Below are 13,344 nucleotides of genomic sequence, written 5' to 3'. Positions count from 1 at the left end.
TGCACGAATGGGCTCCCAAACGGTCGAATGACACCATCCAGACCATGCGGCACAGCCTACAAGTGACCGCCACTCCATGCCCTGTTTCGGCAACCTCTAACGCTGCCTGAAGGGTGATACTACCATGTTGTCCCAGCAAGACGTCGTGCCAGCCGGGATGCACCAAATCTTGCATCTGGATTGCACCGCTTTATGAGATCTGTTCGACTCTGCAATCTTGTTTTGTGCTCGCAGTATTAGCTTTTGCAATAGGCTAGATTCCTGATTTTATTTGCTGGGCTATTATTAACATGTACTTTCGTAAGTAGTATTTGTTCGTATCCGAAGATAAACAGAAGAGGCCATCGTCACGGCCACCCGCGACGGCCCGGGATTACGGCCAAGCGGGGATGGGCAACGACCTGTCGAGATTCGGGTCAGGAAGCAGCAGACTGCCTTCTCCAACTCCGATAGAACGAAATCCCGTGAAACCGTATCACAGCAAACTTACTTGTCATTTATCAATGGTGCACACTTCGGCCCGCATGTTGTGTAAACTTGAGGCGGCTCGACGCCGATCTAGCTCTACAATGTTGCCTGGAGGCTCGGGTCTCCCGTACAGATCAGTATACTAATCAGATATTCGCTTTTCCTACCTAATAAGTGCATGTTACATGATACTGACACATGCTCGACGTCCACAAACAACGGTTTGCTAAAATTGAAAGTAGGTTTCAAACTCCTTCAAGCCTCATCTTTCAAGACACGGCAACGGGGGTTGGAAGTTGCTCCCAAAGGGCTGTGTGTGCCACAACGAAACATACAGCAATCTATCATCAAGTCCGATACGAGAGCCATATGCATACTGCCTGTGACGTGCCGCCAGCCCACGATACACCGGTGGGCTTACAAGTATGGCAGTGATAACCCAGGGTCCCAGGCCGATACATTTCGCCTGTCATCCACCCCGGCGGTTGGACGCCGATGGATTTTCATATGCTTCGATATTGAAACAAGGTAGGAGTATGTGCTATTATCATGTATGCCCAGCCTTTGGGGCGAAATCTCCACTCCCTCACGAACGGCGGGGACCATTCAGACACTCGGAATACCAATATGTTGGCAGCCACTGCCCACCACCAGACCAAGAAAGGCCATGTTCGTTCCGAGGAGCCGCAAATGGCTTGCAAACTGGTGGGCTAGGGAGAAATGGAGTCTTGTCACGGTGCCCATCTCCGAGAGGCATGTACCATGTCTTATTGGCTGGCCTAGTCGGAGTGGCCGTGGATATGCGACCCCTCAAAAGTTGAGCCCGTTTGGAGAGGGCGAGTGCCTGGAGCTATTAGAGGCATTCCAGAGGCCATGTTGATCCTGAAACCGGATTCAACGTTGTGGGGAAGCTAGTACAAAGTACGTATCTCGTGTTCATAGAGGTCCTGCCAGATCCTGGGGCAAGTCTGACTCTGACACGCGAAGGCCAGCCCTGTCTCGGGGCTGAACACTGAACAGTTAGAACGCATGTTTTTATCCCTTGTCGAGTCCTCGTGTCTCACTCAAGCGAGCAGGGAAAATACCAAGTTTGACAAGACAAACCGCCATAAGTCCCCCATGCTCATCTCCGAATGTTTAGATCACGATTCAGACAAACAGCAGCAGCCAAGGGCCCACGTTAAATCGGGGATATACATACAGTAGACGGGTCCACCATGTGGTTCCCAGATCCCACCTGCAATGTTATTAGTATTTTTGAGTCTCGGATTGGAACTTGGATGGCGTGCAGAAGGGCTGGCCATTCAGAACATTTGATGCTACGAGCATTACTCGCACACACATGTAGGAAGGTATGCGGCAAGCCAAGCTGTCTGCATGGTGCAAATGCCCGTCATGACCACGTCACTAAGCTTCCAAGGCGTTGGTTTCGAGGCTCCCGTTTGCTGTGCTCACTGGGTTGCCTAAGCGATTGGCTCGGCTGGCCATGTCCACCCTGGGCTAGCGACCGAAAGTTGTTGCCCGTTGAGGATGTGCCTCCGGTGTCAGCAGTAAATTCACTGCAGGTTCGCAGCTGAAGCCTGGAGCCTGACCAGACTAAGGGCAGACGGAGAAAAGCCTTCAAGGGATGCTGGGATTTTGGGATTCCGTCCCGTTCAAACATTGAACCCCCCCCCCCCCCCTTCACAGTCTCGTCAGCCGCGTGGCGTCAATGCTCCATCGTCGCGCCTAGTTGCATCCAGAAGGCCACCTGAATGTCTCCTTTCACCGTCTCGAGATCGCCAATCGTCAAATGTTAAATTGTCAATCGTCAATGGGCCCCGTCCTCGTAGATCTAGGCCGCCGATTGGCTCGGGGCCCCCGGTGTCCACTGTCCACCGCCCGGGGGGTTTTTCTGATGCAGTGACGCTTCTGCTCCCCACGCGCTTGAACGCGGATCAATCCCACACTGCACTTTTAACGCGCTGGGCATCAAACTCCGGTGTTCTCAACTGATTGGTTGCTTCTCCCAAGCTGAAGAAACTCCGGAATGTCATCTTCAGAAATTTACTCGTCAATGATTAAACTACATATATTAATATCTCTCACTCGCCGTAATGACTTCTTGGCTGCATAGCTTAGGGGTTCTTGAAAATGCTGGAGATCTGACCTGTGCTGTCACAGGTGGACAGAATCCCCGGTGAAACCCAGCAAGTGATGAAATCCGCTGTGTTCTACAGTTTGAAGCGATGATTTTGGACTTCGGTGCATATGAAAAATGATAATACACTTATCCTTCCGAAGAGGGTAGGAATAGCTATCTCATTATAATTATTCGTTTCGTCATGCGAGATATCTTTGTGTGAATATCGTTATTAGGTACCCAGCGTCCCCTCTGGGGTACAGGGTAGGCAGCATTGCTTTGTGCCGCCGCCAGCGCCGATCACGACTGGTTTACCCCCACAAAAAACTGACCTCAACTTGTGGCGGGGCAAAAAGACACTCGCCAAAAGTGAGCCGGATTTCAACCATCAACCTCACTCCGATACACAAAGTGACCCCGTGCAAGCCCGTGGTGACTCAAGACTGCCCTCTCTGAGCCCGAGCTTCATAGCCTGACCTTTTACATTCGGGATCGGACTCTTCGAAGGCTCGTTCGCCGCACTGGGTGGACACCGTAACCATGGACGCCGATATCAGAGCTGTGCTCCCCAACATCGACCCCGTCATTTCAGATTACTCAGTGGGCTATCTAAATCATGCCTCGACTCTGTGGTCAGATGAAGAGGAAAATACCGAGTCTTCGCCGTTGGATGAGGCTGCCTTGACCATCAGGGAGATTCTCCTTTCAGCATCCGGCGAGCCGAACCCTAAGCTGGAACAGAAGATCAACGAGCTCGTCAAGAAATGGGTCGACAAGCTCGCAGAGGCCAACGGCGGCCAGAGGAGAGGGCCTTCGGCAGTCAAGCGCCTGGACCAGACCATCCAAGTCAGCTCCCAACGCAACATGTCGTCCACGCTGGCTGTGGCCTCTGGCGGCGTTGATTTGGAGTCCGCCAATGCCAGAAAGGTCGAGTCCAAGGTCGACCGCAAGAAGCTTGAAAAGGCCGAGCGCAAGATTGCTGCCAAGCAGCAGAAGAAGACCTTCAAGACGGTCGAGTACGAGGCGTCGAGGCTTCTCGAGCAGCCCGAGTCGACACAGTCGTACGAGGAGTTCTACATGGCTGTCAACCCTCTCCAGACTAGCGCCAATGCGAACAAGACCAAGGATATTACGCTCGAAAACATTGATGTGTCCATCAATGGTCTTCGCATCCTGACGGATACCACCCTTACCCTCGCCTACGGCCATCGCTATGGTTTGGTTGGCAAGAACGGTATCGGTAAATCCACTCTCCTTCGAGCATTGTCAAGGAGAGAAGTCCCCATCCCCACACATATTTCGATTCTGCACGTCGAACAAGAGGTGAGAGACATGTTCCCAACCCAGGCAATGTTGTTGTATGGCTGACCATGGCAGATTACTGGCGACGACACACCCGCGATCCAGGCTGTGCTAGATGCCGATGTGTGGCGCAAGGTTCTACTGAGGGAGCAAGATGTAGGTTCTGCCGGGTTATTACAAGAAGATTGCGAAGCTGACATGTTTTTAGCAAATCAACGCTAAGTTAGCCGAGATAGAGGCTCAACGAGCGCCCCTTGCCGACACGTCGGCAGACGCCGCAAGGCTGGATAAGGAGCGTGAGACCCATGACACAAAACTTGGTGACGTCCAGGCTAAGCTCGCCGAGATGGACTCGGATAAGGCCGAGTCGCGTGCGGCCAGTATCCTGGCTGGTCTCGGTTTCTCCGCTGAGAGACAGCAGTATGCCACCAAGACCTTTTCTGGTGGTTGGAGAATGCGTCTGGCTTTGGCGCGAGCCCTGTTCTGCGAGCCTGATCTTCTGCTTCTTGACGAACCGTCTAACATGTTGGACGTTCCCTCCATCACTTTCCTCTCCAACTACCTCCAGACCTACCCCAGCACCGTCCTGGTCGTGTCCCACGACAGAGCTTTCCTCAATGAGGTTGCTACCGATATTATTCACCAACACTCAGAGCGACTCGACTACTATAGGGGAGCTAACTTTGACAGCTTCTACGCGACTCGCGAAGAGCGCAAGAAGGTGGCTAAGAAGGAATACGAGAACCAGATGGCGCAGCGTGCTCACTTGCAGGCTTTCATCGACAAGTTTCGATACAACGCCGCCAAGTCATCCGAAGCCCAGTCTCGCATCAAGAAACTCGAGAAGATGCCTGTCTTGGAGCCTCCTGAGGCCGAGTACAGTGTCAAGTTCAGGTTCCCCGAAGTCGAGAAGCTGTCGCCGCCGATTGTGCAGATGTCCGAAGTCACCTTTGGATACACCAAGGACAATGTTCTGCTACGGAACGTGGACCTGGACGTGCAGCTCGATTCGCGAATTGGTATCGTCGGACCCAACGGTGCTGGTAAGACGACTATTCTCAAGCTTCTTATCGGGAAGCTGTCACCTTCATCGGGCATCATTACGGCTCACCCCCGACTCCGCATCGGCTTCTTCGCACAGCACCACGTCGACGCGCTCGACCTCAGCACCAGTGCAGTCAGCTTCATGTCTAAGACCTATCCCGGACGGACGGACGAGGAGTACCGCAGGCAGCTGGGCGCCTTTGGCATCACGGGAACGCTGGGCCTGCAGAAGATGGGCCTGCTGTCTGGTGGTCAGAAGTCGAGGGTGGCGTTTGCCTGCCTAGCCCTGACGAACCCGCACATCCTCGTGCTGGACGAACCGTCTAACCATCTTGATATCGAGGCTATGGACGCGCTCGCCGAGGCGCTCAATGAGTTCCAGGGCGGTGTGCTGATGGTTTCCCACGATGTGACAATGCTGCAGTCGGTGTGCTCGTCGCTGTGGGTATGCGACAACGGGACGGTGGAGAAGTTCGACGGCGATGTGAATCAGTATAAGAAGAGAATTGCGGCTCAGGCAGATGCCGCAGGCGTTGTCAAGGCTCACTAGACGACCACTTCTATTACAATATAATAAAAGAGATACATATATATCACTGATACTATGCGAATATTAACCTGTGATGGGCTGATTTCTGGACATTGACAACAAAGTTGTTGGTCTTGGATATGATGAGCATCGTCACGTAAAGTGAGCTGTGGGGCCGTCTTCATCTCGCCCTAATTGGTGGCAGCCCAACCACCGTAGCTCTAGCTGGTGATGGTTGTCCTATCGTAGGCTGCCTAGACTCGCTCGGCAGATAAAGTCCCACAGCCGCCCTCTGGCGACGCCTTAACGGTGGGATGACCCAGATACCCATGAAACAGGTGTTTCCTCCCAATTCCAGAATTGAATTAACAGCATAGTAATAGTAGTACGCCGTAAGAGAGATGCCGGGTGGCCTGCATTTTAAGGTGATTTTCCCAGCGGAGGCTCACATTTGAAGTTGACGCCTTGCCGTTTTGGGATGGGCAACAACCAGGGGGTAAACAACCAAGAGTGGGCGGCCCGCACATTTCGATTGGGCCTGAATGGTTCACTGTTGCCTGCCATGGCCCCAACAGCAGTTTGACCAGCACACTACAGGCGGGGGGCCAGCACCCAGCAGCCAGTGGCAGCAGCTGCCACCGCCTGAACAGCTCGACAACGGTGATGAGCGCCGGGAAGTGACCGGGGTCTCGTGGCGGTGAGGACCAATTTCCATCCACCACCTCACCTCCCCAGCAAAAAAACCACTCCTCTCCTTCTCGACCTACACCACACCACCCGACCCCATATCCACGTCCTCCTCCAGTTCTGTAGCTCAGTGCAGCTCTTGAGGTCCTCGCTCAACCCCGACCACTACTTTTCCTCCAGAAATCCTTCAAGATGCGTGAGATTGTGAGTCCTCAAGCTCCCGCCAGACGCGTCCCGACTGCTGCCCCTGACTTTACCCCGCCGACGGTGTCGAGCAACAAAACATTCCTGCCCAAATGGGCCGCACTTTCACAGAAGGGGAAGATTTGGCTAACCATGGCGTCTTTTATCTCGATTTAGGTTCACCTCCAGACCGGCCAGTGCGTAAGTTTATCTACCCACCGACATTTCGATTCATTAAAGGCAGAGCTGATTGGACTGGTCAAATAGGGTAACCAGATTGGTGCTGCTTTCTGGCAGACCATCTCTGGCGAGCATGGCCTCGACAGCAACGGTGTCTACAACGGCACCTCTGAGCTCCAGCTCGAGCGCATGAGCGTCTACTTCAACGAGGTGCGTAGCTGAGCGGCTTCTCATATTTTTTGGCATTGCGGGTGGGTCCTAACGCGAGACACAGGCTTCCGGCAACAAGTATGTTCCTCGCGCCGTCCTCGTCGATCTTGAGCCCGGTACTATGGACGCTGTCCGCGCCGGTCCCTTCGGCCAGCTCTTCCGCCCCGACAACTTCGTCTTCGGTCAGTCCGGTGCTGGCAACAACTGGGCCAAGGGTCACTACACTGAGGGTGCCGAGCTCGTCGACAACGTCCTCGACGTTGTCCGCCGCGAAGCTGAGGGCTGCGACTGCCTCCAGGGCTTCCAGATCACCCACTCCCTGGGTGGTGGCACTGGTGCCGGTATGGGCACACTGCTCATCTCCAAGATCCGCGAGGAGTTCCCCGACCGCATGATGGCCACCTTCTCCGTCGTCCCCTCGCCCAAGGTCTCCGACACCGTCGTTGAGCCTTACAACGCCACTCTCTCCGTTCACCAGCTCGTCGAGCACTCCGACGAGACCTTCTGCATTGACAACGAGGCCCTCTACGACATCTGCATGCGCACCCTGAAGCTGTCCAACCCCTCTTACGGTGACCTGAACTACCTCGTCTCCGCCGTCATGTCGGGTGTCACCACCTGCCTGCGCTTCCCCGGCCAGCTGAACTCTGACCTCCGTAAGCTGGCTGTCAACATGGTTCCCTTCCCCCGTCTGCACTTCTTCATGGTCGGCTTCGCCCCCCTGACCAGCCGTGGTGCCCACTCCTTCCGCGCCGTCAGCGTTCCCGAGCTCACCCAGCAGATGTTCGACCCCAAGAACATGATGGCTGCTTCTGACTTCCGCAACGGTCGCTACCTGACCTGCTCTGCTATCTTGTAAGTAAAATTCTCGTCGTGATTCTAGACGTATTAATAGCTAACTTTGAGAATAGCCGTGGCAAGGTCGCCATGAAGGAGGTCGAGGACCAGATGCGCAACGTCCAGAACAAGAACTCTTCGTACTTCGTCGAGTGGATCCCCAACAACATCCAGACCGCTCTCTGCGCCATCCCTCCCCGTGGCCTGAAGATGTCCTCCACCTTCATTGGTAACTCTACCTCCATCCAGGAGCTGTTCAAGCGTGTCGGTGAGCAGTTCACTGCCATGTTCCGTCGCAAGGCTTTCCTGCATTGGTACACTGGTGAGGGTATGGACGAGATGGAGTTCACTGAGGCTGAGTCCAACATGAACGACCTTGTCTCCGAGTACCAGCAGTACCAGGATGCTGGTATCGATGAGGAGGAGGAGGAGTACGAGGAGGAGCTCCCTCTTGAGGCCGAGGAGTAAGAGGTCTCTTTTTCAGAGACTTACCTATACCCTCGCCGGCAGGTTTTCCGTTACTGGGATAAATCTTGAGTTTGTAGCCGGCCTTGTTCAATTTCAATTCGGGGTTGTGGAGGTAATTATGACCAAGGGGTTCTAGATATCCTCGAGCGGTAGCAATTGATGTAGCAATTGTGGCCAAAAAATAAGTCATTGAGATACCTATACTGGCAAAGCTTGTGAAAATACTAGTATTTTTAATCACCTCATAATGGCTATATCCGTACGAATACATGCGAAAGCATCCAATCCTTAGCTTGGTCTGGGTCGTCAATTGAATTCGCGGTGAATGAGACGCGTTCGGGGTGCACGTGATATGCTGAGTCATCACCAAAAAGTTCGGGTCGGCGCTTGTGCTTGGGGACGAAGATGATGATTGCGTGAAGTCGCAAGCTCACGAAACCACGGCCGCCCGTCAATTCGAACCCAATGGCTGCGACAATTGCTCCCTGCAGGGGCAAGGCATTGCACCATGCCATATTCTCCTCGCCTGCCGTGTCCCTGCCCCGGTTCCTCGTCCCCGCGTGGCAGACGACATTAACGACCAGCCCGCGACAGTTCTCGACGACGCCGGGATGCCAGTCGAAGCTGGGCCGCACGCCGATATCGATACCGCCGGGCGTGGAGCTGATCATGAGCGAGCCCAAGATCCACCGCGGAGCGCGGGACTGGAAGTCGAGCGTTAAGAGAACGATTACGGTCAAGGGACCTCTGGGTACGGATTTGCTGCTGGGGTGCCCTTTTTCTTCGCCCTCCCCCTGGTGTGGGTGCTCGTGAAGGGAGAGAATGATATGGCTAACATGGGAGTGGTCCTCTAGGTGAGCTGGAGCTCGATATTCCCGATTACGTCAAGATGGAGCATGATCTGGAGGCCAAGACGGCGACGCTGAGCATCCTCAACGTGGACGAGAAGCAGCAGCACGAGATGTGGGGTACGTTCCCGCCATCCTCCTCGCAACAACTGCAAACTGCGGCCGGAGATATGGGATGCTAACATTTGGGGGTACCTCCCCTGTGTGTAGGAACTTCGTGGGCGTACCTCAAGAACTGCATCATGGGCGTGTCGGAAGGGCACAGCGCGATCCTGCGCCTCGTGGGCGTTGGCTACCGAGCGAGCGTCGAGCAGCGGGGCGCCAAGCAGCAGTACCCGGGGCAGCAGTTCCTGTGCATGAAGCTGGGCTTCACGCACCCGGTCGAGGAGGGCATCCCACAGGGGCTCAAGGTGACGACGCCGTCGCCGACGCGCATCCTCATCGAGGGCACTGACAAGGAGACCATCATGTCCTTTGCCGGGCGCGTCAAGCAGTGGCGGAAACCGGAGCCGTACAAGGGCAAGGGCATCTTCATCAACGACGAGACCATCAAGCTTAAGTCTAAGAAGATCAGCTAAGCGGCTGGGTGGTTGGCCGGGCGGGAGCAGCAGAGCTGGGGTGGCGGATACAAGTGTACTACTATTACCTATATATGGCATATTAAAATGTACAGTAACGTGTACTATTTATTTCCCCTTTTACGCTATCATTTCTTCTTCATATTTATGTCATGATCTTGCTTCTACAATTGGGGCGACTAGTATTGCGTAAATTATTCTCGTCATCATCACTGTCTTTGTAGAGAGAGCGAGTATTTGTGTTGTTTTTGAATAGTAGCTTCTTGCTGGGCTCCAGGGGTATCTTGCAAACACGTCCGTTACACATGCGCCTCGAGTCCCTCAATGCTGTACAGTACATTCTATGGTATGTGCTGAGGTCGGAGCCCCCTCTTCCATCCCAGAACTCCACAAACTGTCTGGAGAGCTTCGCGCAGCCTCTTGCCAGATTCGGCAAAAAATAATTCTAGGAAGGTTAGGTCTTTCTGCGATAAGAGCCTGTTGGTATCCCCGGTGAAATGGTTGACCTCATAGCATCCCGTCTACAGCATCATCAATGATCGCCACTCATAGCTGTCCACGTAGCGGGAATGGTGGGTGTCATGCCTGCTCTTCTAAATTAGACTCCTGGACTCTACACCTGACTTCCTACCTTGCTATTCTTCTTCTTGTCCTTCTTCGCCTCGTTTCTTCTTCTCACCAGTGCAACGGGGAGGAGGGAGGGCAGAGGATCTGCTCACGTCAAAGGGTCGTCTGGTATGAAGCGCAGCATGCATAGAGGACACGTGTAGTGCTTCCGGAGATACCACCGCGAGATGCAGTCCGAGTGGAAGATGTGCCCGCAGCTGAGGCGGCGCACCATGTCGTCGCCGTCCAGGGAGTCGAGGCAGATGACGCTTTCGCCGACATTAGCCCTCGATCGCAACAGCATGTACTGCAAGGGTGCAGGAACGGGACACACCATTCGAAGAAGGAGTCCGGCCAGGCTAGATGGTCGCCCGTTGGGTTGTTCTCCGTCTCTTGCTTCACCTGATCGTACGTCTTGGCGGGTGCTACCTCATCGAGCGCCTCAACATCGCCGTCGTCGGGATCCGACTCGTCGGACGAGAGGATTGCAACCTCGGGGTCGATGAGTAGAGTTCCCAGGAGGGTCCCTCGGGCAAGCGCGCTGCATCCCCCGCAGTCTCAGTCTGTGTATCACTCTATACTACTAGGGATGGTAGGGCGTGGTACGTACGCAGCAGGTAGGACGATGAGAATGGGCAGAACAACCAACAGAACAACCGCTAGGAGGAATCTACCAGCGGATTGCTCTGGCTCGTCTACGCTCACGGAGAGTGGGTCGGATGGCGAAAGTTGTTGCTGGGCTTGCTGGCCATCCATCGCCGGGTCTTGTATGCCCGGGAAAGAAGATGGAAGGATGAGGATTCGAGAGGAATTCTGGGGGGAGGGCGAGAAAGGAGATGGAGGGAGACATGAAGGGTTGGTGCTCCGCGCCGCCTTGATGGCCTGGTCTCGACCTCTTGTCACACAGCTTATTCGAAGCTTAGTTAGTTTACTGACTTCTTCTTTAGATCACACGCGTTGCAAGGCATACATGTAATTATGGCGTTGGTCTGGGAAGACTGAAGAGGACTGTACCTGAAACTATGTTTCCTACCCCAGCTTGCCGGCAACTGAGAGTCTAAGAGACGAGAAAAAAAAACTTCTAGGTTGATGGGAGTAGCCTTGAATACCTAGGCACCTTAGTTTCCCAAGGTAAAAGTAGGTAGTTAAAGTATGGTTATAATGCAGCAATTACGTATGGCAGTCCCAAGCGTGAATCCTATTTAGCGGGCGCCTGGCGTTGCTCCTCACATACCCGGCACATCATACTTTGACTGACATGCAACCTACGTAACGGCTGGCCTATAGACCCATCCAACCATCATATGAAAGCCGATGCATTCGTCAGTCGGCTGCCCCGGGCACGATTCCTAGTGGCACTACTCTTAGTACTAGTAGTGCTGGAACTCACAGCATGGAGGCGGCACTCAGCCAACGTCGAATAACCGAGTGGCTGTACTATGATCTTGTTACAGCTTCCATGGGAAATGCTGGTAAATGGTAACTGGCCAATGTCACCAATCTATCTACTACCGGTATCAATAGCTTGCCAGTAGTTGATATCACGGCATCATACTTACGCATGGCGACGTAAACCCTCTCTGCGCCCGGCATTTAAGTATAAGTATATGTGAAAGAGTCCCTTCCCTCCGCCTCTTACCGGCAATTCCTTTACTCTACCAGCAGCAGGAAACACTCGACCAATACAACACTTAACACAACACCGCAAACATGTCGCTGTCCCTCTTCCCAGGCTCCCTGTACACGCCCGAGCCGGGCTACAACCCACTCTACCGCCTGTTTGACGAGTTCAACAACTACAAGAGCGACCAGAACATCACCAACTTCCGCCCCAAGTTCGACATCATCGAGCACGAGAATGAGTACGAGCTGCACGGCGAGCTTCCTGGGCTCGACAAGAAGGACCTCCACGTCGAGTTCACCGACGCGCAGACGCTGCTGATGCGCGGCAAGGTCGAGCGCGCCTACAGCGAGGGAACTCCACCCAAGGACTTTGCCGAGGGCACCACGCAGCGCGGCGTCACCAAGATGGGCGAGAAGGAGAAGGGCGAGGGCACCAAGTACTGGGTCGCCGAGCGCAGCATCGGCGAGTTCCAGCGCAGCTTCGTCTTTGGCCACCGCGTCGACCAGGAGCGCGTGTCGGCCGAGCTCAAGGACGGTATCCTCACCATGCATGTCCCCAAGGCCGACGCCTCCCGCGGACGTCGTGTCCAGATCAAGTAGAGGCTGTACTCGCATCCAAATGTACCTACCTGTCCAAGTTGTATAGTTGGAGGATGCAGGTCGGGATGGCTTTCCTCGTGTAATAATGGAGAATGCTCAAATTTTCTGACCGACCGATTAATCAAACTCTATTCCAACCTATACGTGTCTTAGTTATACTAGCATAGCACCGCTAGCTTCTGTATTATCGTCTTACTCTGTAATTGCCTAATCGGGCAATTTCGGGATCAACAGTGGTGCCTCCGCGGGCCGGCTTAGTCAGCAACCTACCCTGCACGCCAAGGGCCAAACCTCGAATTCTCCCATCTCCACCATGGAATCCCCGTCCTCGAACTTTAACATCCACCAAACCTACGTGTAAGGAAACCACGCCTAAAAACGAAAAGGGCCACCAGACAAGATGGCGCCCTCCCCAACGCACGTCCGCTCGCTCTACCGCTCCCTCCTGCGCGAACTTCCCCCCCGGCCCATCCTCCGCTCCCCGCGCTCGTCCCTCCACAACCACCTGCGCGAGTCCTTCTCCTCGCCGAACACCCCCCGGGCCACGACGACGACGATGACGACGACGACGAACTCAGACAGTGAGGCTGCCCGCGCTGAGCAGCTCGTCGCCTACCTGCGCTCGCAGCGCTCCTACATCGCCCTCATCGAGCGCTACAACCCGGGCATGAACATGGACGAGGAGGAGCGCATCCGCCTCACGGCTAGGCGCGTCGGCATGGACCTGCCGCTTCAGTATACCAAGGAGAAGAAATAAAATGGCTCTCAGAGAGAGAAAGGAAGAGAGAAGAAGAGGACAGATCAATTACCGCGTCGCGGTATCATGAGGGCATTGTACGAATATGCCCACATGAAAGAGACGCATCGACCAAGCGGCCATCGCTATATTTGGACGACGAATTTATCACATTGTACAACTACGAATGGATCCCTGTACGGATAGCTGGAGAGATACCCCCACTGCGGCCGGATGGAATATGAGGATTGCGGGCGTGGATTCGTGCTATTATCATTGTAAGACTGGCCTCACCACAAAGGCCACTATATCTGGGAACTATA

General features: G+C 54.3%; 6 protein-coding genes across 6 annotated transcripts; 5 read left to right on the top strand and 1 right to left on the bottom strand.

Moving 5' to 3' along the window:
• Positions 1–3,130: 3,130 nt before the first annotated feature.
• On the top strand, positions 3,131–5,486 carry GCN20 (the record flags this gene model as incomplete). The annotated part of the gene is made up of 3 exons (XM_083194586.1): positions 3,131–3,913; positions 3,968–4,048; positions 4,101–5,486. The coding sequence occupies 3 exons, from the start codon at positions 3,131–3,133 to the stop codon at positions 5,484–5,486; spliced, it is 2,250 nt and encodes a 749-aa protein (XP_083049499.1).
• Positions 5,487–6,344: 858 nt separating this feature from the next.
• On the top strand, positions 6,345–8,030 carry TUB2 (beta-1 tubulin; the record flags this gene model as incomplete). Its single annotated transcript, XM_083194585.1, has 5 exons — positions 6,345–6,356; positions 6,513–6,536; positions 6,603–6,725; positions 6,790–7,580; positions 7,637–8,030. The coding sequence occupies 5 exons, from the start codon at positions 6,345–6,347 to the stop codon at positions 8,028–8,030; spliced, it is 1,344 nt and encodes a 447-aa protein (XP_083049498.1).
• A 465-nt stretch (positions 8,031–8,495) lies between these two features.
• Positions 8,496–9,456, top strand: MRPL6 (mitochondrial 54S ribosomal protein uL6m; the record flags this gene model as incomplete). Its single annotated transcript, XM_083194584.1, has 3 exons — positions 8,496–8,781; positions 8,885–8,998; positions 9,089–9,456. 3 exons carry the CDS (start codon positions 8,496–8,498, stop codon positions 9,454–9,456), a joined length of 768 nt encoding a protein of 255 aa, XP_083049497.1.
• Positions 9,457–10,171: 715 nt separating this feature from the next.
• ACO1O0_005157 (RING-H2 finger protein) lies at positions 10,172–10,814 on the bottom strand (the record flags this gene model as incomplete). Its single annotated transcript, XM_083194583.1, has 3 exons — positions 10,172–10,331; positions 10,397–10,603; positions 10,768–10,814. The coding sequence occupies 3 exons, from the start codon at positions 10,812–10,814 to the stop codon at positions 10,172–10,174; spliced, it is 414 nt and encodes a 137-aa protein (XP_083049496.1).
• A 958-nt stretch (positions 10,815–11,772) lies between these two features.
• On the top strand, positions 11,773–12,285 carry ACO1O0_005156 (Hsp20/alpha crystallin family protein; the record flags this gene model as incomplete). The annotated part of the gene is made up of 1 exon (XM_083194582.1): positions 11,773–12,285. The coding sequence occupies one exon, from the start codon at positions 11,773–11,775 to the stop codon at positions 12,283–12,285; it is 513 nt and encodes a 170-aa protein (XP_083049495.1).
• A 400-nt stretch (positions 12,286–12,685) lies between these two features.
• On the top strand, positions 12,686–13,042 carry ACO1O0_005155 (LYR motif-containing protein; the record flags this gene model as incomplete). The annotated part of the gene is made up of 1 exon (XM_083194581.1): positions 12,686–13,042. One exon carries the CDS (start codon positions 12,686–12,688, stop codon positions 13,040–13,042), a length of 357 nt encoding a protein of 118 aa, XP_083049494.1.
• Between the last annotated feature and the right edge of the window lie 302 nt (positions 13,043–13,344).

The sequence above is a fragment of the Amphichorda felina genome (genome assembly GCF_050947745.1).
Source record: "Amphichorda felina strain 45539 chromosome Unknown scaffold_5, whole genome shotgun sequence".
Classification (NCBI taxonomy): domain Eukaryota; kingdom Fungi; phylum Ascomycota; class Sordariomycetes; order Hypocreales; family Bionectriaceae; genus Amphichorda; species Amphichorda felina.
This window is presented reverse-complemented; position numbering and strand designations above follow the sequence as displayed.